The 23,560-nt window shown below is 35.1% G+C and overlaps 1 protein-coding gene and 1 pseudogene across 1 annotated transcript in view; both read right to left on the reverse strand.

Moving 5' to 3' along the window:
• Ttc33 (tetratricopeptide repeat domain 33) overlaps positions 1 to 23,560 on the reverse strand; it is a 45,330-nt gene continuing 21,770 nt past the window's right edge. Inside the window, exons 3-5 of the mRNA XM_010633869.3 lie at positions 8,723 to 8,804; positions 7,013 to 7,144; positions 1 to 366 (exon numbers count right to left, since the gene is read on the reverse strand). Coding sequence (XP_010632171.1) covers positions 13 to 366; positions 7,013 to 7,144; positions 8,723 to 8,804 — 568 coding nt within the window. The 3' untranslated portion in view covers positions 1 to 12. The remainder of the gene's footprint in view (positions 367 to 7,012; positions 7,145 to 8,722; positions 8,805 to 23,560) is intronic.
• Positions 4,518 to 5,254, reverse strand: LOC104868906 (annotated as a pseudogene).

The following is a 23,560-nucleotide window of genomic DNA, read 5'->3' on the forward strand; positions in this document are numbered from 1 at the left end:
GTGCACGCTGCTTCATCGGGCTTTGATAAACACAGAGCCATCTGGAGGGGTGGCACCCTCTTCCTCCTCAGTTACAGTCTCTACAGTCCCAGAAGCTGACACAATAACCATTGTTTTATTAGCTGAAACTGTCTTCTGTTTCTCGGCAATAGCTGCACAAACAGCAACAATCTCATCACTTTCAAAGTCATAGTCAGGAATTGACTTCGGCGAAAAATGTGTTTCCTCAGAAGGTGTTTCACTTTTTTTAATCTTCTGTGCCACCTTCTGCTGCTCCTGCAGCGTTCTTGCCCAAGAAAGGTCTTCTTTCCATATTTCAGGATTCATTGGATAGATGTGAAGGGCAACTTGGAAACTTCGGATTGCCTGGAAAAAAAAACAGGTCACACATTTTCATTTGTTTTGTTTCTAAAATTCAGTATGTTTATTACAGTGTGTGTGTGTGTGTGTGTGTGTGTGTGTATGTACATCCACCCATACACATATGAAGTTAGAACTTTGCCTTGACCACTCAATGATTATAGTGGGGAAAAAAATTTCACTTGTGAGCCATCTTCCTTTTGTCTGAAAACTATCATATCAATCTTATTACTACAAAAATAATTATCAAGAGAGACACATTGGTGCAAACTTGTAATCCCAGCACTCAGAAGGCTGACACAGGAGAATCTCTACAAGTTTGAGGCAAGCCTGAGCTACAAAGTCTCGAAAAAACAAAAAACTAAAATTATTATTTTATAAGCAGGAAACTAGAAAAAGAACCAAAATACCCCAATGAAATTTCTAGTAAAAGATTTGTTCATGCAAAATATTTAAATTCCTATAATGAGATCTGGAAAACAGAGAAAACATTAGCAAATAAAATGAATGCATATAAAATAAATGCATATCATATATTGGCACAAAAAAACAAAAGTTGACAGTGAATTATGCAGAAACTGAACAGGGAGGTCTAGAAGCTAGTTCCAGCACTGGAGAATAAAGACTCTGAGGAGCTAACTGAATCATCCTTAAAACTATTACCTCCTGCTATCCCTTGTTTTTCCTATTTCCTTTCTTTTGTAACTTTTCTAGAATCAGTCTCCTTATAAATTCTTTCTCAGCAATCCCATTCCTTCAAATCAATTTTTTAACTTCCAAAACAATTCTCAACGTCTTTCTTACTCTTTCATCCTTCTTCCTAGTCTTCTTATGAAGTCCAGGCTCTCTTTTCCTCTCCCAAAACACTCACCGCTCCTTGCTTTCCCACTCACTCAGTTATTTCCCATAAGCTGTTTCAAAATCGAATTAAAAGTTTTGCTGGGGAGTTAGCTCAGTGATTTCGCTGCCTACCTTGCAAGCACAAGGGCCCAAGTTTGATCCCCGGTACCAAAAAAAAAAATCTAAGTATTCATGGGGATATAACCAACTCTTGACATTTGATTTTAATTTATTTTTCATTTCTATTTATGCATCTTATGATTTTGTCTATACATGTACTATATAGTAAGAATTATTACATGTTAGAAATTTTAGCCTGAGGGCCGGGGATTTAGCTCAGTGTTGCTACCACCTGCCTTGCAAGTGCAAGGTCACAAGTTCATTCCCCAGTACCACAAAAAAAAAATAAATAAATAAAAAGAAAAAAAAAGAAAAAGAAAATAAATTTTAGCCTGAGTTACATATATTTTTCATAATGTTCCTTCATTTTAAAGTTTTTTGTAGTTGCTGCTGTTTGTTTGTTTTTGTGGTACTGGGAATTGAACTCAGAGCTTCATATTAGAGTTACATCACTATTTCTTTTTGAGACAGGGTGTCCTAAGTTACTGAACTGCCCAGACAGGACTTGAACTTCCAATCCAATTGCCTCAGCCTCCCAGAATGCTCAGATTACAGAGATGCACTACTTCACTGGGCTGAGTATAGTGTGTTTTGGGGATTTTTGTTTTGATTTTTACCATTCTTGTCTTTCAAGAGAATAGCCTGAAACTATACAAAAATCACAAATTTAGACTTTTACAAGGAGATCCCTAAAAATTATAAATGGGGAAAAAAAACTTTCAATTTCTCTAAAACTGCACAAGATTAATAGAATCACAAAAAATGGTTAATTCAAAAACTTTAAATGTTAAATAACTTTATTTATTTATTTTTGTACCAGGGATCGAACTTGGGTCCTTGTGCTTTACAAGGCAGGCAATGGAACCACTGAGCCAAATCCCTGGCTAAATAACTTTATTTTTATTAGATGGTTCAAATTAACTCTGTCGTCTCACCTGTAATATACTTTTTCTATAAAGGATAAGAAGTATTGCTAAACATGGCCTAGAGAATTCCCATTAGCAGACAAGTGAGATAATGATTCATAAAATTAATAAAAGATATAAAAATTAATTTTATATATCCACCACCTCTCATTAGTCTGTTAAAAAATTAAACTCCTTTTTCCTTTCCTTTCACTTTAGTTTTTTTTCCCAACTCTGGTATGACTTAAGTCTTTAGGTAAAAATAGAAAAAAGGACAACGCTAAATGGGTGGAAAAGAAAATGGCTCTTGGTTAAACTAATTTCTATCACTATGAATATCATTTCAGATTATCATTTTCAAGTTGCTTTAGTCCAAACAGCTGTTTTCCCATGAAAACTCTTTGTGTATTATTTGTAAAAACTTGTCACATACTTTCTTTTGGAAATAAAAATAATTATAAGACGTTTTATTGGGCCAGGGGTTTAGCTCAGTGGTTCCGCTGCCTGCCTTGCAAGTGCAAGGACTCAAGTTTGATCCCTGGTACCAAAAAGATAAAAAGAAGTGTTTTATTTTTAAGTGTAAAAGGCCAATAAAATTATAAAGCCATAATAATTTATTCAACAACAAAGAAGTAATTTAGCAAGTCATAAATAATTTACTCCATGACAAAGAAGTAAATTGGCACTACTATATTAAATTTGCTTATGAAGTTGTTTTATTAACTGTCAGATATGAATAGTCATCCCCAAACAAAAACAGGACAATTCTCACTTATTTAGCCTTTGCTACAAGGTACAGTCCAGATATGTTGAGAGATTTCCTTAGTACCATTCATAATAAACTTTACACAACAAATACTTCATTCTCCCAAGCTTCTACCCTTTCTCACACTCCCCTCACCAAGCCCAGCAACTCAGTCCAAATATCATCATTACTCCTCATTTTCTACTTTCTTCCTTCCCCTACAGTATCTGCTAGTGAGCTTATCGCTATCATATATTCCCACCATTTAATGTGGTAAACTTTGTTTTACATGAATGTGTACAAAAAATTTTATTCAACTAAATTAACTTGTGAGGAAACCAGTAAGATGATACAGTTGGTTTGTTCAAAAGACAGTAAGAACACAGGTACTCAGGAATAGTGAAGTGAATTCCCCAACTTGAGGCACAACTTGATAGCTGGGTAAACCCACAGTCATTCCACCAGAAAACCTCATGTACTGTTATGTTTTTATCTACAACTTAAAGAGCTGAAGGCATCTGGAAGGACAGAAGCACCTGGAAGGGTGAGTTGAGGCAGAATTGAGAAGGGCTCCTTTTTCACCATTTTAAAGCTTTCCATAATTTGACAAATTATAGCCAAATTCTCAAGGCCAGAGTAAATCTATAAAAGGAGCTGATCACAGAAGTGTGATAGCAGATTACACCAAAAGTACTCTGTGGCTCTGTGTCTGTTGAAGTAACAATTTGAAAAAAAAAATCAATATCTGGGTTTTTTTTTCAGTAAAAAGGTAGAAAGTCACCATTCTTAAAGGAGAAAAATATTTTTTCTGAGACAGAAAATATTCTTCAACATGGATAAGGACATAGATACCAGACATGCTACACATACAGAGTTAAACTACTGACCATACACACAGCTCAGGGTGTTTAAACACTAAAGTTCCAATGAGGACACAAAAATTATTCTAATGATAGCTACTTTGGAGAATTATTTATTAAGTTTCATCAATACCAAGGTTTTCCTTACTCAGGTTTCAAAGTCAAAAGAATTTTCATCTCATATACTAGCTGCAATTGTATGCTACCATCAACACCGAAAACAGCAAAACAATGTATTATATAAATTATGTACACACATAAAAGCATATACATATATGTACATAATGTTTACATTCTCAGGTATAAACATTCAGAAAAACTAAAATAAAGAAGAAATGTGCAAAAATACAATTTCATATTTTCTTAAAGAAGTATATTCTTTGCAAATATAAGTTTACATTGACACATATACATATGGCACACATGCATATTCACATGGTGGTATATACATGTGTTTGTACATTCCTGTCTGTGTACTGCAAAAGCTTCTTCATTCAGAGATTCACAGGGCAAATCAGATTCTGTCTCTGGTCTGATTTCACTGGTCTCTCTTCAATTGCCAAGTGAAGGGCCACCAATGATGATGAGAGAGTGGGCCAAGGTAATACAGAAAGGGACAGAATACCAGCTTCAAAAGGCTGCAGTAGGGCCGGGGATTTAGCTCAGTGGTTCCACCACCTGCTTTGCAAGTGCAAGGTCCCGAGCTCGATCCCCAGTACAAAAAAAAAGGCTTCAGTGATGATGATCCAGCATGCAAGTGAGGACTCACCTCCCCCATTCCTCGCAATATGGGTCATGAACATAGTCCAGAGGATGGGAGAGCCTAGCCCTTACTCGTAGGGAGGCACACCAAACAGCTCAGGCTGCAGGTTCTATAGGAACTCAGCACTACAGTGGCCTTGGGTATCAAATCGTGCTTGAGGTTTTCATAGGAGATCATGACAACCTGCATCCCAGCTGCTAGGGCTGCCTCCACCCAGCTGAAAGCATCTTCAAAGACAAGGCACTGTGCCAGGGGTGAGGGAGGAGAGAACCGCTTGGAACAGGCGAGGAAGACATCTAGGCAGTTTTCCACTCTTCACCTTTGGATCGTCTCCCAACATGCTGTGGCTGAATAAATTGAAGAACTCCTTGTGCCTGCTTATCTTTATTTCAAAGGACATATTCCCTGAGTTGGTGGCCAGAGTGAAGCAGACTTTCACTTCCACAGGTGGTGGACCAGTTTTTCAACACCTGGACTAAGCACAGTAGGAAACACTTCTTGTAACTTCCTTTGGCTCTCTTCTACCAGCAACTCTTGGACCCTGGGACACGCTGCATGATGTCTATTATGATCTGAAGACTTCTAATGCCTTTTTACCTTTCACCAGGGGCTTGATATCCCAGCTGTATTTCTTTACATAGTGACCAAATATTTTTTTTTTAATTTTATTGAGTTTATTGGTACATTTTAGGGATACAGTACAGTTACATTCAGTGTTGGGATCATGTACCTCTACATGGCAAGTCTTGATTCTCATTTTTTCCCCTTACCTCTGCCCTCCCTTCACCCCCTCCACCCCTCCCCATCTACAAACACTTTATTTTCATCTTTTCATTCTCTCACATTTTTTTCTTTTCCCTTTTTGTTCTTCCCCTACGCATCACACCTTCCCTACACCTTTAGCTCCTTTCTTCAAATTTCTAAATGTCAGTAATCTTATTAGAATCTTATGCATTGTTGCAGAATATTCGCACCAGGGAAACTATTTGGTATTTACACATGTGTGACTTATTTATTTCACTTAGGAGTATATCTTCAATATGTATCCATTTTCCTATGAATGAATCTATTTTCTCATTCTTTATGGCTGAGTAATATTCCATTTTATAGAAAAACCACAACTTCTTTATCCAGTTTCCAACGGATGGGCAAATAGGCTGTTTCCAAGATTCAGCTATTACAAACTCTGCCGCTATAAACATGGGTGCACATACTTCTCTGTGATATGATTCTTTTAGTTCTTTTGGAAAGATACCCAGCAGAGGGGTGGCTGGGTCAAATGGAACCTCCAGTCCAAGCTCTTTGAGGTATCTCCATATTGATTTCCATAGTGGTTGCACTAGTCTGCACTCCCACCAACAATGGAGGAGGGTTCCTTTCTCCCCAAAACCCCGCCAACATTTGTTATTGTGTGATTTCTTGATAGCAGCCATTCTTTGTGGGGTGAGGTGGAATCTCAGTGTTTTCATCTGCATCTCTCGAATGACCAGTGATGTGGAACATTTTTTCATATATTTTCTTGCTGCTTTTACTTCTTTGTCTGAGAAATGTCTGTTCATTTCGGATGCCCATTTTTGAATCGGGTCTTTATATTTGGGGGGACTAACTGTTTTGAGTTCTTTATATATCCTTGATAATAGTCCTTTGTCTGAGGTACAGCTGGTAAAAATTTTTTCCCACATTGTAGATTGTCTCTTAGTTCTGCTGATGGTTTCTTTTGAAGTACAGAAGCTTTTTAGTAAGATGAGATCCCAGTTGTTGATTCTATCTGCTAGTTCCCGTGCTACTGAGGATTTGTTCATAAAGTCTTTTCCTATACCATTGTCTTCCAGAGTTCTGCCTAACTTACCTTCCAGCAAGTTTAATGTTTCTGTTTTAATATTTAGATCTTTAATCCATTTGGATTTTAATTTAGTGCATGGCGAATATTTTTTGAAACACCACTAAATACAGTTGTTTGGAATCCCTAAGCAGGGTACCCACATCAAAGGTGAGGTGAGTGACTGGCCACAGCAGGAAGATGGTGCTGGAGACACAGGTGTGCCGGGGACACACCTGTTGCCCCTCCCACACCACACACAGGCACTCTTCCCAGTGTGGTAAACTTAATGATCCTAAGAACAAAAGTTGCTTATTGTCTAAATACACTTTACTAAATGCCAATACTTTATATTAAACTTCTATTTTTTTAGCTTTCATAATATCAAACAAAAAATACTCTTACCCTGATATAATTGGTGTTTACAGTCATAAAAAGATGTTCAGTAACAGCTTGCAGCTGTATTTATGTATTAAGAATAATTTTCTATTTATTTTTTGTACAGATGTGATTAAATTGCATTCACCTTTGGCTTTATTGATCAAAAATAGGACAGAATCAACTTAAAACTTCAGCACTGCAATAGTCCACTCTCCTTACCAGGACTATCTCTCCTAATCCAAGCTGAGCACGTCCCAAAGTTTGCCAAGACTCCCATGAATGTGGATTTCGCTGGACAGCCATTTCCGCTGCATGTACTGCTGGGAACATTTCATGAAGAGACATTAGGACCTATAAACCAAAATGAAGAAGAAAGAAAACAGTTGGTAATACATATATAAACTGAAAACTATATAAAAAAACCATATATAAAAAAAGATTTTTCCATATGAGAAAAAGGAAAAATGGAAACAAAATATTTGTAAATAGGGAAGGGTGGAGTGGGTGAAGGGAGGGCAGGGGTATGGGAAAAAAATTAGAACCAAGACCTGTCATGTAAAGGTACAAGAACCCAAAAATGAATGCAACTGTACTGTATACCTAAAATGTACCAACAAACTCAATGAGAAAAAAAAGATTTTTTCCATTTTCAAAATATATCTTAGTCTGGCAAATATAGTGGTTTTTACCCCCTCCTTTGCCATTCAGGGTCAGGAATTTTAGTCCTCTTTTCAATCCTAAAATAACCAGAAAAATATAAACTATTCCCTTTCCAGTTATTGAACTTTGTCCATCTGGTCAAAATCAAGTTGTCCTATTCCCACCATGGTAGCTCGGGGTTATTTGATCTCCATTTTTATTTGTTTTACCTACAGTGTAGTTTTTAGTAAACTCTTATGTCTTGCTGTTAAACTAGCTAAACTAACTCTTTAACAAGTCTTCCTGTCCCTACTGAACAACTAGCTTATACAGAAATTATTTAAACATTTTATAGACCCAACTGGGCTTTTCAAATCATACAAACCAGAAAAATTGGAAAGTTGGAGAACTCTCCAGTTCGTGGGAAAGGGTTAGATTTTACCTGTAATCATTGAGACCATTAACATTTTAGAACGTTTTTAACAGAAACTTCACCATCAGGTTCCAAATTAAACCCTTAATATGGTTTACCATAAATCCTGCCTTAGTACATACATATTTTAAAATTTAAATTTAAAGGCATTCAAATGAAGGCCCTCAAAGCACTTGCTTCAGTGGATATAATTTATTTAGCTTTTCTTGGATAAAGGATAAAAGTAAAAATCAAAGCTAATAAAGCATGTTTCTCATGTTAGAGACCATCATCTAAAATATATATATATTTGGTAGATGTACAGATAAAATCAAAATTACAACCATTACCAGCCAAATATACATTTAATGCTTTGTTTGAGACTTTTAGTTTCTTGGATAATCTACAACTTAAGGTGCTTACAGGTTTTCTTTATGCACTTTCCCACAAAATGCATTATTAAATATAAATGTTATTTTTAAAACTGCATTTATTCTAAACTTCTACAGTCTAGGCTAGTTTTGGAGAAATTTTATCCAGAACCCAAGCCACTCTCATTTTGAAGAAAAGTGAGCTACTGATAAGTTTGTTACAATTAACTTAGAAGACAAGTAGATGCTTTTCATTTATTTATAAGCACAACAGTAGCTTTTTAAAATATTCTATCTGCTCTTATCACAGGTTGAAATACAAAGTAAGTCCATCATGAAGGCAAATGAGTTTCTAATTCTGGGCATGAGGCAGAAGTATAAATAATATGGCAATTTTTAAAAATAAATTGTACTTGAAAAATAAAATAGAAGAAAACACTATTTTGGTTCACTATTACTAAACAAAGCATAATTTCATGATAAAATTATATTCTTCACAATTATTACCTGTGACTTCATCTCATAGAGGGTAGCGTCATTCGGCGTTAACTGTAGTGCTTCATCCCACTTCTGAATTGCCTCCTGATATCTATGGTTGTTAAAACTTTATTAATATATTTTCAGGACATCTTTGAAAGTACACGATCAAGTTTAAAAGTCATGTACTAAGGACTACCCATTCGTCAAAAGGAACTACTCAAGAACATAAAGATAATGTTACAAAAGCTAGAAAAAGAGATGAAAGGAATGTTAGCAAGAGAAAAAGATAACATATAAATAAAAGAGATCTCTGAAATGTTTCTCTAAGATTTTGTTTTACTTGTTGGATAGGGAAATCATCACCAGAATTTCAATTTCTCTTTTCCTCTCTCTTCCTCTCTCTTTGTCTCCCACTAATTTCAATGTCAGAATATATTTTCATTTATTTTAGATATATTATAAAAGACTTTGTGATAAATGTACAACCAAAGTTTAGTATATGTGCTGCCGAAGTGAGCACAAAATTAACAATCCAGTTGCAGCGCTGGGTCCTGCCACAGCAATCTAGCTGACAGAGATGACATGGTTTTTTTTTTTCCAGGAAATTTTGTAGAAGACTCTTCACATTTAGGTTTCTTTGCCTAAGAGGGAATGGACTATATATGTTTTGCTTATCACTAATAATACCTGCTCAAATTATAAGAAATTAGTGAAATGAACAAAAAAACCCAGATATGGAGATGATTTCCACTACCATCTTTACATTGAAGCTTTCCTAATCAGGTCTCTTTTGCACTTAATTGACCATAGCAGATTCCATGCCAAATCTGCACAAGTACAGCAGTACCTTCTCTTTTTAAAAAATAAAATAAAATCTCAAGTAATGCTGGTGAACACTGTTCCTATTTCAACTTATTTGCGCACTTCTGCAAAGTGTCAAAATTGTGAACCACTGATAACATCTACATAGTATATCATACCTATGTTCATCAATCCTATTATATCGTCTCTTGAATCACTTCTTGTTATTCGTCATCAAGACCCTTCATTTCTTCTGTATATGTTCTTGTGCATAATTTCCTACTTAATAGAGTCAACAACAGACCATATATATAACAATGGTCTCATAAGATAATGGAACTAAAACTGCTTACCACCTAGTGCCGTCATCACAGTCCTAACGACAAAGCATACCTGATTATTCACATGACTGCACTGACGCCTGTGTAAGCCAACCTAATCCACTGCCAGCCATATGAAAGTATAGCACATAAAATTATGAACAGTACCTAATATTCCATAATAATAAGCAACTATGCCTCTGGTTTATGTATTTATTATACTTTTTGTTTTTAGAGTGTACTCTTTGTACTTGTAGAAGTTCAGCGTAATACAATGTGTTGCATGCACCAGCAATAACCATGTAGCACAATCTTACTGAGTCTTTCAAGAGGCCACATCGAGTGAATGACTTAAGCCTTTGAGCTTTGTATAAGTAGACTTTTGATGCTGATACAATGAAACTGCCTAATGACACATGTCCACTATGCTAGGTGATGAATGTATGTGAAGATCTAAATCAAATACAACCAAAATGTGGTCTAATCTGCAGAGGTCTTTATTTAAGCAGGGAAAAGGGAAGTAAAGACAAAGGCAGAATTTGAGAGAAAACACAAAGTTAAAGTACAGTCTTCTGTTTTCACCTTGTCATTAAGTTCATTTACTAATAAGTCATACAAAAGAGCAATGCCATTTCCAAGGTCTGATACTATCTTGACAAAGCACCAGGAGTACACAATGGGAGTATGCCTTTGTGGTCATTATAGGTTGTAGCAATGAACATGGTTCTTTTGCAGAAGCAGGCTACTCATAACTATTAAACTGAACATTTATCTCACAAAGGCTAATAACCTTTGCATACAAATCATAACTTGAATATGCAGAAATGGCTGCTGTCTGCACCACTATTAATAACTTTTTCCTAACAGAGGCCCCTGCTGAAGAGCCATCCACTCCAACATTACCTCCCAATGACTTGAATACAGTGTGACTATTTCACTCGTCATAACTCATACAATAACATTATTCACTTCACTTTTATGATGTACTACCACAATGTTGTGTATTTTTCCCTGGCTCTGCCTTCATCGGCATTATTCTTATAAGTCACGAATCAAATCTCTAAGAGCTTTTTTTCCTAACTGAAAAGTATTTCTCTATGAAGGATTCTGCCAAAACAAATATCTGCCTAGAACCAGTGTCTCCAAGTGAGAAGTAACAGAAGACAGGCAGTCTGACTGGTTATCTTTCAGTACTTCCATCTGAATCAGAGATTCCTTTGACATGCACTTGTATTGCTCTGCTTTCCACGTACTTCAGCACTTTTGTAAAATATCAGGCTATGTCCATTAGGGTAGTCTGCACAGGTCTCAGTGAATGGCACCCAATTCTACACAAGACCTCTGTGCTGAGGAGTTGGCTAAATCACTGTGTTCAACTCTTAGCTCCTGGTTACCCTGAGGAGGAACCTTAGGCTCCTTAGATAATTCACATGTTATTATTAGATTAGAACCTGATAATATATTTCAAAGTATTTGAAGGTTGCCATTTAAGATTTCTGGTCAGTTACCATTAAATTTCAGGTACCACAAATTATTTGTGATCCCTAATTATTCTATTAAAATGCCATAAAATAAACAATGCACCGACTAGCTGTTTCACCACCTATCAGATCATACAGCTTGGATTCTAGAGTCCCATTCTTACATTTTTTTTTCCTTTCCCAGTCCCTTCAGATAATATAGCTCTCTTTAAGCAGGAGCCTGAGGAAGAGGAGAGGGAAAAGAAGGGAAGGGGAGGAAGATCATAGAAAGAAAAAGATACAAGGTCCTCACTTAGTATTCAAGTGAGCAAAGAAGAAAAGGAACCTATAGAATAGGTATGAGAAAGTCTGACCTCTACTGATGAATTCTTAGAGAGACAAAAACCACAGCTTGCAATTAAGGGGTGGTGGAAGGGCTGCAGATTCCATAGATGTATTTTCTTCTGTGATCTATACATTTTTATCTTATTAAGGCAGCCTAAGATTATAAATGTATCTTACATTTAGTTAACTAGAACACATTGTTAGCCTATATTCAATCCAGAACTTTTCTTTAAAACACAAAATGTCTTTAAGTCAGCTCGTCCTTATTTGAGTAAATGATAGTTGTTTTAATAAAAACAAAATTGTTCTGGGTATCAAATTGAGAAGAAGCAGAAAATACAAGAAGTGCGAATGTACAAGTAGGCACACAGACGATATACATGAATTCACCACTCAAAGATGATAACCATAGTTAATATAGTTAACACAGTCGACATTTTATTGTATACTCTTCCAGCTTGTTTTAATGTATTGTACATCTCATATACACATGCATGAAACATTTCCCCATATCTTCAAATTATTAAATGTTTCTCTCTAGCACCAAAGGTTTAATACTTTTTTTTTCAAATGCACGATTATAACAAAACTTATTAAGTAGATCCTCTAGTTAGACATTAAAAAATATACTTTGGCCACTATAATTCCCTTTTGGAAGGAAGTGGACCATGAATAAATTACTGATGTAGAAAAAGTATGTTGGGGTCAATTATGTAAATTGTATTTGATATAAAACTTAGTGGAATGAGATAGCCTCAGAAGGAAGGTTATACAACTGAAGAAATTAATCTCACTGATACTCTTTAATTAAGAACATAGCCAATGATGGGCCAGGGATTTAGCTCAGTAGTGCTACCACCTGCCTTGCAAGCACAAGGACCCTAGTTCAATCATGGTTACCAAAAACAAAAACAGAACATTGCAATGAGAAAGAAAAGAAAACCATTATTATTTACTAGTCTATACCATTCTTACTCAGATATTCTACTGACATGACCTGTCAGCTTTACAAGAAATATAATTTACAGTTCCTGGTTGGCTCAGTTATTAAAATGTATAATCTCTAAGCTAATCAAAAACTCAAATGCCACTAATATCCTTTAACCATAAAACTGTATCTAAAATATGACTCTTACTCAAGTCACTTCTCTAATAACTAGCCTACATGTTTAACAATAAGCATCACCATTTCAAAATTTTCCTTTTAGTCTGACAGAAGTGCAATCTTTGTGAAACACAAAGCATTATCTTCCATTTAGTTTTCAAAACATACACATACATAATATCTTTATTGAAATTAACTTATAAAACTGTATACACAATAAAAGAACATCTACATGACCATTATTTTCAAAATGTCTGTCAGAAAATAGAACTTTTTCCATCAACAACTTAGAAATAAAATTAATAAATCTCCAATATAAAGACTATACAAATGGGTAAACATTTCTAGAAAATGCTACAAAATACTGCAAAAAAATGACCCAAATTTAAGAATTTAAAACCACTGATAATAAAATGAGTAAGTAAATTGTGATGGTTAAATTTGATTATCAACTCAAGTGGCTAAAGAGAAGCCTAGGATAATAAGAAAGCAACTTCTGGGTTCTAAGTGGGCCACAGGGGTGTGATCTTGGGCACTATATCTGGTCCTTTTCCCCTTCCTCTGCTCTCTGCTTCCTATGTGCCATGCAGCTTTCCTCCACCATGCCCTCTGTCATTATGTTTTTGCTTTTGAGCCAGTCAACAATGGACTAAAACATCTGAAATTGTAAGACAAAATAAACCCTTCCTCCTTTAAATTGTGGGTGCCAGGTATTTTGTACCAGCAATGGGAAAGACAAAACAAGCCTCAATTCAAATGCCATCTCCTCAGAAAAGCCCTGTCTTTCTACCACAATCTAAAACTCTTGTTGATTTACTTCTTTACTCCCTATCACTCCGTTCAGAATGTATATGGATAATGTAAGTTCCCTCACAACAAAACCAGTTCACTCCTTTCACTGCTTTATCCCCATATTGCCTGGCATATAGTAAGTACTCAATAGAAATGCAATGCATTGATAAGTAATATGAAATAAAACTCTACATTTCTTTCACAAATTTTGTTGTGTGTTGGGGGTAAGCGAGCAGGTACAGAAGATACAGAAAATGGGAATGAAAAGAGCATGATCATGTTTTCAGGTAGCACAGAGCAGACTGGAAATACAATATATGAGACAATAGGTGACAGGGCTGTCACTGATTACTCCAACCACATTCCCTACTGAGTGCCAGTACACTACATATTCCTCTGCCCAGACCACAGCTGTATGAACCAAAGACAAGACAAGCATCTAACCATTTTAGCCAATCCACCATCTAGTTGACCGTGTACAATTTTCAAGGCAACTGAGTGACCAATCAGGTTCCTTGCTGTGGAATTTCAAAGCAGGAAACTGAAGACCTGTGGAGAGCTGAATAGAGATGATATGAAAATTAGGTAGCAGGGGGGATTGTGATGTATCAGAGGCTTGCTAAAGGCAGAATACAGAAAACCAATGGGCAACAAAATCTTACAGTGGTTCTTAATCTCACTCAGAAGAAAATCATATTTGTTACCATGACATACAAGGACCTATAAGATCTGGCTTTGTTTTCTCACTTTAACCTCACCTTTGGCATTTTCATTCCGTCATAGTGGCCTCCCTGCTTTTCCTCAGGTTCCTTCTACCTGGAACATTCTTTCCACTGATGATCACATGAGTGCCCTAACTTCAAGTGATTCAAATGTCACCCTCAGAGAAGACTTTCCCAGTTGCTTTATCTAAAATTTCAATAACCTCTTCTTCAACACATCCTATTTTCCCTTTTGCTTTATGTTTTCCTTAGTATTTATTCTCATTAAAATAATATATATCAGGCCAGGGATTTAGCTCAGTGGTTCTGCCACCTGCCTTGCAAGAGCAAGGACCTGAGTTCGATCCCTGGCACCAAAAAATAAATAAATAAAAATTTTAAAAATAAATAACATAATATATATTTATTTCTCTTGTTTATTGTCTATTTTCCCATTAGGTTGACAAAAACTTTTACATTTGTTTGCTAAAATAATTCCCCACATCTAGAGCGGTGTACCACTGAGCAAGTGAAGAAAGAATGAGATGCATACAAAGCAGAATGACACCACAGTTTTTGGGAAAGACAGGACATTCCTAAGGGTTTGCAGCTCCAACTTAGTTACAATAAGGTTACTTCTAGGACCATCCTTACAATATACCTGCGACCATTCATAGTTTTTTTAGGCATCCATAAAATTCTCTTCTTTGTAATAAGTCTTGTTTAGAAAAAAAGATGCAAGCATGAGGGAAGAAAGAAAGATGTGTAATTCTCTAGGCCTCACATTCCCTCATTCCTAATGCAACTATTCTTAAATACTCACCTAGACTTTCTTTTGATGCTAGTACATGACCACATGTCCTTGCCTATCTAGCCTTGATACCATTATGATGCATCAGTTCAATAAGAAATGCAGCAGCACTGGGCGTAGTAGCACATGCTTATAATCCCAGACTAGGAGGCTGAGGCAGGAGGACTGCTTTGAGTTTAAGACTAGTGTGGGCTACACAGTGAGTTCAAGGTCAGCCTGAACTACATAGCAAGTCTTTGTCTGGAAAAACTATAAATACATAAATAAATAAATGCAGCACATTCAAATCCCAATCACCTCTGTCTTTCCACCCATCTTTTGATCATATCAACTTTCAGACTTCTTGCTCCCATCAAAGGATGCTAAATTTTATTAAGAAAGGAAAAGACTGATGTTACCATATTCACTTTTTCAGCCAAATATGTATTCAACACTATTATATGCTACTGACTGAGCATACAGTAGTGAAAAAGAAGAAGTTTCTAATTCCACAGAACTCACATTTTAGTGTAAACAACAGATACCAAACAAGTAATTATATGCAACTACATTTTGTGTGTTGCTGGGGATCAAACCCAGGGCCTCACAGATGCTAGGTAAGCACTCAGCTCACACCCCCAGAAGCATCAAATAAGCAATCAAAAAGCATGACACCTATTAAAAAATAAAAGAATGATCAAGATAGAAAATGACTGAGGAAATTCATCCACAATATACCTTGTACTTAGAGAAGCCTGTCTAGAAAGGTCTTATTTAGGTGAGCTCCAAAGTATAAAAATAACCTCGCCAAATAAAGATTTGGGGAAAGAACATTCTAGGCAGAGAATGCAAGTGTAAAGATAAGTAATCATAAATAATTTTAGAAAGTTCAAAGGAAAAAATGAAGCTCATCCTGGCTGAAGTACAATGAGCAACAGTAGAGTAAAATTAAATGAAAGAAATAGGCAGGAAGATTAATTAGGTAGAGTCCTGGAATTTAAAGTAGCATTTACACTTCTCTTATTGCCAGTATTAAAACAGGTATTGATACTTTGAAATTATTATAAATATATTATAAAATGAAAAGAATCCATATTTTCAGCATATTAAGAAATATTTTCAGCATATTAAGAATCCATATTTTCAGCATATTAAGAAATAGATATTAAATATTTAATATTTAAGTTTAAAAATACATTTTGAATGAAAATATCAGAATAAATTCAAGATTATTTCTCATTTTAAAAACTAATTTCTTAGTTCAGTCCACAAAAAATATCTACACCTGATGGAAAATCCATATCAACAAGCACATCTAGTTCCCAGACTATGGTTTCTATGTATGATTTTCCAAGAAAAGAACCATAGCAAGTGAAAAAAATGGCTGATTACAAGTCTGGGATGAATGTAAAAGATGAATCTGAACTTCTTGTTGTACAAGAAAACTATCAGAAACATATGGCATATATCAAGAGACATAGAAGCAAATATGAAGGAATTCTCCCTGAACTAATATGGGATAATCTGAGCATCAAAAAATTATTTAAACCAGGGATTTAGCTCAGTGCTCAAGGACCCAATTTCTATCCCCAGTACCAAAATAAATAAATAAATAAAAAGTTATTTGAGAAGACATATGCTTAAACTAATTTGAACATCTTACAATATATTGAAATACCACATGGTATTCCATAAATATGTATAATTTTGTTTTAATTTAAAAGGTTTAAATAAAAAACTATGATGACAGAAGAAAATAATATGAAAAATTTTGAGTTGATAATGATGCTTAAAATACATAAATCTGGGTCCATCAATTGATGAACTGATAAGCAAATATGATAAACCCATATTTACAGGGGGTCCTATTAGGTAATAGGAATAAAATGATAATATATATTAAACATGGATGGGCCTTGAAAATATTATGCTAAATCAAAGAAGCCAAGAAGACTTTTTACATATGATTCCCTTTATGTGATTCCATATATAGAAAATGTACCACAGGGCCTAGGATTTATTTAGCTCAATTGTTCCGGCACCTGCTTCATAAGCACAAAGACTCGAGTTCGATCCCTGGTACCAAAAGAAAATGTACCACATAGGCAACTCTATCAAGATTTGTAAATCATAAAGAGATTCTATAAATGGATTAGTGTTGTGTAGGGCTATGGGAATTGAGGGGAAATAAAGAGTAATTGCTAATGGGTATGGGGTTTCTTTTAGGAATGATGACTATGCAAATGTTAAAAATTTCTGAATTGAATATTTTAAATTATACATGAACATCTCAGTAAAGCTATTTCTATGAGCCTTAGATGGATACTAATTCAAAAATATCAGCTACAAAAGACATTTTATAGACAACTAGAAAACCAAATATGGATTAGGTTTTAAGATATTTAAGGAATTATTGTTATTTATCTTATGCATTTATTATTATGAATTTATAGAAAAATGTCAATACTGATAGAAAATTTATATTGAAGTTTCAGTAATAAGCAGTCATGATGTCTGCAACTTACTATCAAATGGTTTGTCCAATTGGCACAAAGAAAGTAAATAGGGCATGATATTAATTACTATGTCTAGGTGGTAGGTACAGTTTGTTTATTGAACAATCATTCAACTTTTCTGTATGAAAATTTTCATAATAGAAAGTTATAAAACAATTTTAAAATGTGAGATACTTGTTTTAAAAAGTGAGATAATTGTTCGAATGTTCTTAATCAGGGATCTACCAAGTTTATTTATAAAGAGCCATATTTTACACTTTGGGGGCTAGATGTCTCTGTTCCTAATACATTGTTGTATGTTCACTGTCTTTATATGTGTATTTTACATCTGCATACACACACACACACACACACACACACACACCTTTTTAAACCTGTTACTTGATAACAATATAAAGAAAATAGATTTTAAAAAAACTGTTTCCAGCCAGGCATGGTGGTGCATGCCTGTAATCCCAGCACTTGGGAGGCTGAGGCAGGAGGATCTCTGAGAGTTCAAGACCAGTCTGGGCTACATAATGAGTTCCAGGTCAGTCTCAACTACATAGTGAGCCCTGTCTCAAAAAACAATCAATCAATAAATAAAAATTAAAAAACTGTTTCTAAATGCAGTTTAACCCAGAAATTCCATTTCTATAAATACTGACCTGTAACAGGTAGGTCTCACACACGTATCTCTGAGAAAATATTCAATGTACCATTTGTTATGTCTTGTATCTAGATGTCTCCCCAAAGCCTCGTGCAGACATAGGTGGGGATTTTTGGAAGTGGCTAGATCTACAGTGTATGATGCTGGGATCAACAAGGTGATGCTGGGACTGATTCATGATACAATGCTAGTATTAAGACTGCCCCACCCTGGATGTCAGTGGTTAGCCCAGATAGGATACAAGGGACAGAAAGAAGGTTGCTGAGGGTCATTTGTGTGCTGCTTGCCTTCTGCCTGCCATGAACTGTTTCTCTTCTGTGATGCCCTCTGCCATGCTACTCTGACTTTGAACCAGCCAACTATGTACAGAGACTTCTAAACTGTGAGCCAAATAAACCATTCTTCCTTTAAATTTAGGTGTCAGATATTTTGTCTCACTGAGAAAAGTACCAAAGACACCATCTTAAAAATTAAAAATGTGGGCCGGGGATTTAGCTCAGGGGTTCCACCGCCTGCCTCGCAAGCACACGGACCAGAGTTCAATCCCTGGTACAAAAAAAGAAAAAAATAAATAAAGATGAAAACACCCTTCTTCAAAGAGGGACAGTTAAATACACTATAATTATTGTACAATGAAATATAAATACTTTCTAGTTACTAACTTCAGACTGTAAAACTCTTAAAAATTTAAGAAGCAGTTCTATAAGTAGTAACACAAAATGATCTCTAGATATGTTAAGTTAAACAGGCAAAAGAGAGAATGACGTACATAGCTAGAATGCTACCATTTATGAAGTTTTAAGAGGTATACAGACCTGCATATTTATAAATCTAAAGATTATCTTTGGAAACTGGTAACTGTGGTTGCCTGTGGGAAAGTAAGCTAAGACAAGGGACAAGGGTGGGGCCAAGACTTGTTTCTTAGTGCATATTCTTTAGCATTATTATATTTGCTTTTTAAAATCATGAGCACATAAAGAAGATGTGGTTTTTCTATAAAATGGAATACTACTCAGCCATAAAGAATGAGAAATTAGAGTCACTCATAGGAAAATGGATACATATTGAGGATATACTGTTAAGTGAAATAAATAAGTCACACATGTCTAAATACTGAATAGTTTCTCTGGTGTGAAAAACTATAATAGCACACAAGATCCTAAGGGGATAATTAGTGTGAAATAGGAAGAAAAGGGCTAAAGGTGTAGGGAAAGTGGGAAGGGTAGGGGAAAGGTAATAAGGGAAAAGAAAAAAATAGGAGAAAATGAAAAAATGGAAATAAAGTGTTTGTAAATGGGGCGGGGAGGAGGGGGGTGAAGGGAGGGCAGGGACAAGGGGAAAAAATGAGAACCAAGACCTGTCATGTGAAAGTACAGGATCCCAATAATGAATGTAACTTTACTGCATACCTAGATTGTACCAATAAACTCAATAAAAAGAAAAAAAAAATTTTAAATCATGAGCCCATATTCCTGCTTATTTCTTTTCATTGAAAAGTTTAATAATAAATTAAGCCATGGAACTGAGTAGGAACACAGAGTGGAAAGAGAAGATGAGAACAAGGAAAGACACTAGTGTACAAGTTTTCCAAATTCAAATGTCAAACTGAGAAGAAAGGATCAACAAAGACTACTGAGAGTTAGAGACAGAATGAAAAAGGGAACTCAGGAGTGCACAGGATTTCATCAAAATCAAAGGAAGGGATGGGGATTCTGCCATCTGCCTCAAAAGTACAAGGTCCCAAGTTCAATCCCCAGTACCCCCCAAAAAAAACAAAACAGAAAAGAAAAAGAAATGAAAGGAAAAGTCTGTTATGGAAAGAGTGATGAATTGAACTGAATTCCTTAGAGAGATCTAGTAACATGGGTGGAATGGTGGTGACAGAAGCCATATTAAAAAGAACTAAAAGTGAAGAGTAGAGGTGAATGTTGACAATTAATTTGGGAAGTGTTTCCATAAATAGAAAGAAATGAGAAGAAAACTAAACAGGAATATACTATCAAGAGAGAGTTGACAGTTATCAAATACATGTTCAAACTGAGCTTATCATCATCCCCTACTCCAGATTTACTTTGCCCTGTATCTCTGGCATAGAGAATAGCACCATCACATCACTGACAAAATCCTAAAGAAGAAAAATATATAAATATACCTTGTAATAAACCCTAAATTGAGACTCTTATTAGACCAGAGCAAAGGTGTATAGGTAGGTAGGAAGGGCTATAAATGAGGATAATGGGGGTATGGATATGATCAAAATACATACATGCATGTGGGAAAATATCACATTTATTTTCTAAAATTAATAGGTTCTAATTAAAACCCTCAACTGCTAAGATTTTTAAGTATCACTTACTGAAATCATATGCACATAGGATTAGGCTAAATCATATAGTCCACGTCCAATAATTAAACTGTTTACTTACACAAAGAATAAATATGTTTTTAAACATTTCTAATTTATTATATATATGACCCAACCATTTATGGAAGATTCTCTCTGAAAACAGTACAAAAGATTTCTGACATTGCATGAAAGTATACACATACTGCATAAAGGTGACTTTCCAAATCAAATTAAAATAACAATGCCACTAGTATGTTTCTTAGATCTTATTTTATTGACAATAATTATTTAGTTTTATTCCTTGTATACCTAATGGACAACAAATTTTCTGAAACAGGTAAAAAGTCACAACTTTATTCTCCCAAGTTTGACTTCAGATACAGGGATAATTTAAAAATGTTATATCCTCTATATTATTCACTAAACATGCACATACATGTCAGAAAATATAATTCACTAGAATTTATAGAATAATTCTGACCCCCAAATACGCCAAAAGATAAAGAGCATGATTATGAGCAAGTTGCCTATCTCCCTTTGCTTGATAATATCACAAATTACATAAAAGACAAAAGGACTCCTTCTTCTCATTAGGATAAACCCAGCCACCTGTTTCCACAGAGAGGCTCCTTACTGAAATTATGCTGGTGAATATTGGCTTGTAGCACCTATTATTTTTCTTTATAGAATAATCTGAAACTCTGTATTTATTTGTGTCTTTTAAAATTGAAATGGCCTATGTATACAGTGGGATGGGTATTTTGCTTACTTAAGTGTAAATACGCAGCTAAGCAACTAATTGATATTATTTCTCAAGCAATAAGGTAGACTTAAGTAGTACAAAATCTTTCTGTAAGGGTTTGGGACAATATAGAATAGGACCTAACCAGGAAATAGCTGTCACTACCTAATTCAAAGTTTTAAGTTCAACAATTAGAAATATAATCTTAAAAGTCCTAAGATATTTTAGCATATTTGGAAAATTTAGCAATAAAAATAAAACACATTTTTGTCATAAAAGAAAACCAATCTTAGTTGTCACTAAACTTTTTAAGTCCATCATACAAGCATGAAAATATTTAATCAAATGTTAGTTAATGAAGCCAAGAAACTTATGGTACCAATCCATATGATGATGTAGGGTGTACCTCAGGAAAACTTTAGAAATGAGATCACAAGTAAGAGATAAGAGAGAGGAAAGTACATGCCAATCAACAATATGTACTACAATTTAACACCTATTTCTGATTATTTATAACTATTATTTATACTGTTCTTAAGAAAAAGTTTACACATCAAAAAATTTAATCTTTTGGTGCTAATATCTATTAACTTTTAGTGGCATTATCTGTAAAAGTAGTAACTATAAGATTCAAAAGAAAGTGGCTTTTTAGGCAAATTGTGAGTGATTTCAAGCTTCTGTAAACAATATGGTATTTCTAAATGTTATTATGGACAAATACAAAAAATTCTGGGAATTTCCAACATTCTGGTCTACCTTCTTTGGAAAATTAACTTACTCCTTAAAATAATCCTTCCACTCACAATTTTCTAGCAAATATAGCAGCAATAAATTCTGTAAGGCTTGATATTAGCACGTGTTTTTCCTCCAGCACTATCCGGTCAATGCTTTTTGTCCACCATTCTCTATCACACCTGTGTTCTATTCTGCTGGCTTTTTACCCTGTCCCCACACACATATCATGCCTTTGTTCGAGTGGATCCTCCAGTGCAGACACACATGCTGTACTGCCAAGAACAGTTTTCTTCTTCTCTTTACCTGTTCAAAGATTTTTCTCCTCTTTAAGATCAAGTAAAAATGCTCAGTTCTTCCTCACAACCTCAAAACCTCCCCAGTGATTCTACTAACCAACCAAGAGGACCACTTGTCTGATCACAGAGTAACACTTAATGTTTCTAAAGTACTGTATGTGTTGCAAAGCACTTCCAACACAACTGTTTAACATATAATTATTTTCACTGAAAGTTCATCCATTTAATACTCAAGTCCCTATATGACTGGTATTACTTATTCTCATTTTATTATGATAAAATGAAGGTTAAGGCAGGTGCAGACTAGTCCAACAGCTCACAGTGTTAATCCTGCAAATGCTAGGGCATGAAGCTAGCTCTCATAAGACCAATATATTCTCCAACTACCTCATTTAATTTTTCTCTAATTTCTCCAAGTGTTTTTGTATTCTCTATATTAACGAGTTCAAGGATAAAAGGCTACATTTATTTGTATTCCCCACAGAACATTTCTGGGCATATAGAAGGGGCTAATATCACATGTTCAATCTCATTTGTTCTGCCTTCTCCATGAGAAGTCCTAGAAAGCATCAGAAAGAAGCATGGAAAACATGAAAAGAATAGACAGAAAGCAGCACGGCAGTAACACACTAGGAAAAAAAAAAAACACTGATGTAAAAACAAATTCTATTTTTAAAAAAGTAGCAAACACCTTATTCTTACTTTATTCCATCTCATCATTCAGGAATAGAAAATTACGAGAAATTCCAAGACTATGGAAATGTGAATACAGGCAGAAAGAACAAAACACTGAGAATTCCAGGAATAGCCAAATAACCTTAAAATCTTGTGTATTTGAGGTTTCAAGTGTCTTGTGGCTTTTGTGGGAGAAGCTGGAAGCCTTTGGGCTCCAGAACAAGGGCTGACATAGTAAAGGTCCCATAGAATAAATATTTTAGGCTCTGTGGGCCACACAGTTTCTGTCATAACTACCTAGTTCTACCACTATCCCACAAAATCAGACATAGACAACACATAAGCAAATAGCCATGGCTCTGCCCCAGTAATTATTTTTCAATAGAGGGGATTAAGCCCAGGGCCTGTGCACTGAGCTACATCCCCAACTTCGTTTTTTTTACTTTGAGATGGTGTCTCACTGTCACTAAATTATCCAGGCCAGACGCAAACTTGCGATCCTTGTTCCTTGGCCTATCAGAGTGCTGGGATTACAGGCATGTGCCACTATGTACTGCTCCAGTAAAAAAAAAAAAAAAAAAAACTCATTTA

The sequence above is a fragment of the Fukomys damarensis genome, unplaced genomic scaffold (genome assembly GCF_012274545.1).
Source record: "Fukomys damarensis isolate Sample0158 unplaced genomic scaffold, DMR_v1.0_HiC HiC_scaffold_1, whole genome shotgun sequence".
In the NCBI taxonomy this organism is placed as follows: Eukaryota; Metazoa; Chordata; class Mammalia; order Rodentia; family Bathyergidae; genus Fukomys; species Fukomys damarensis.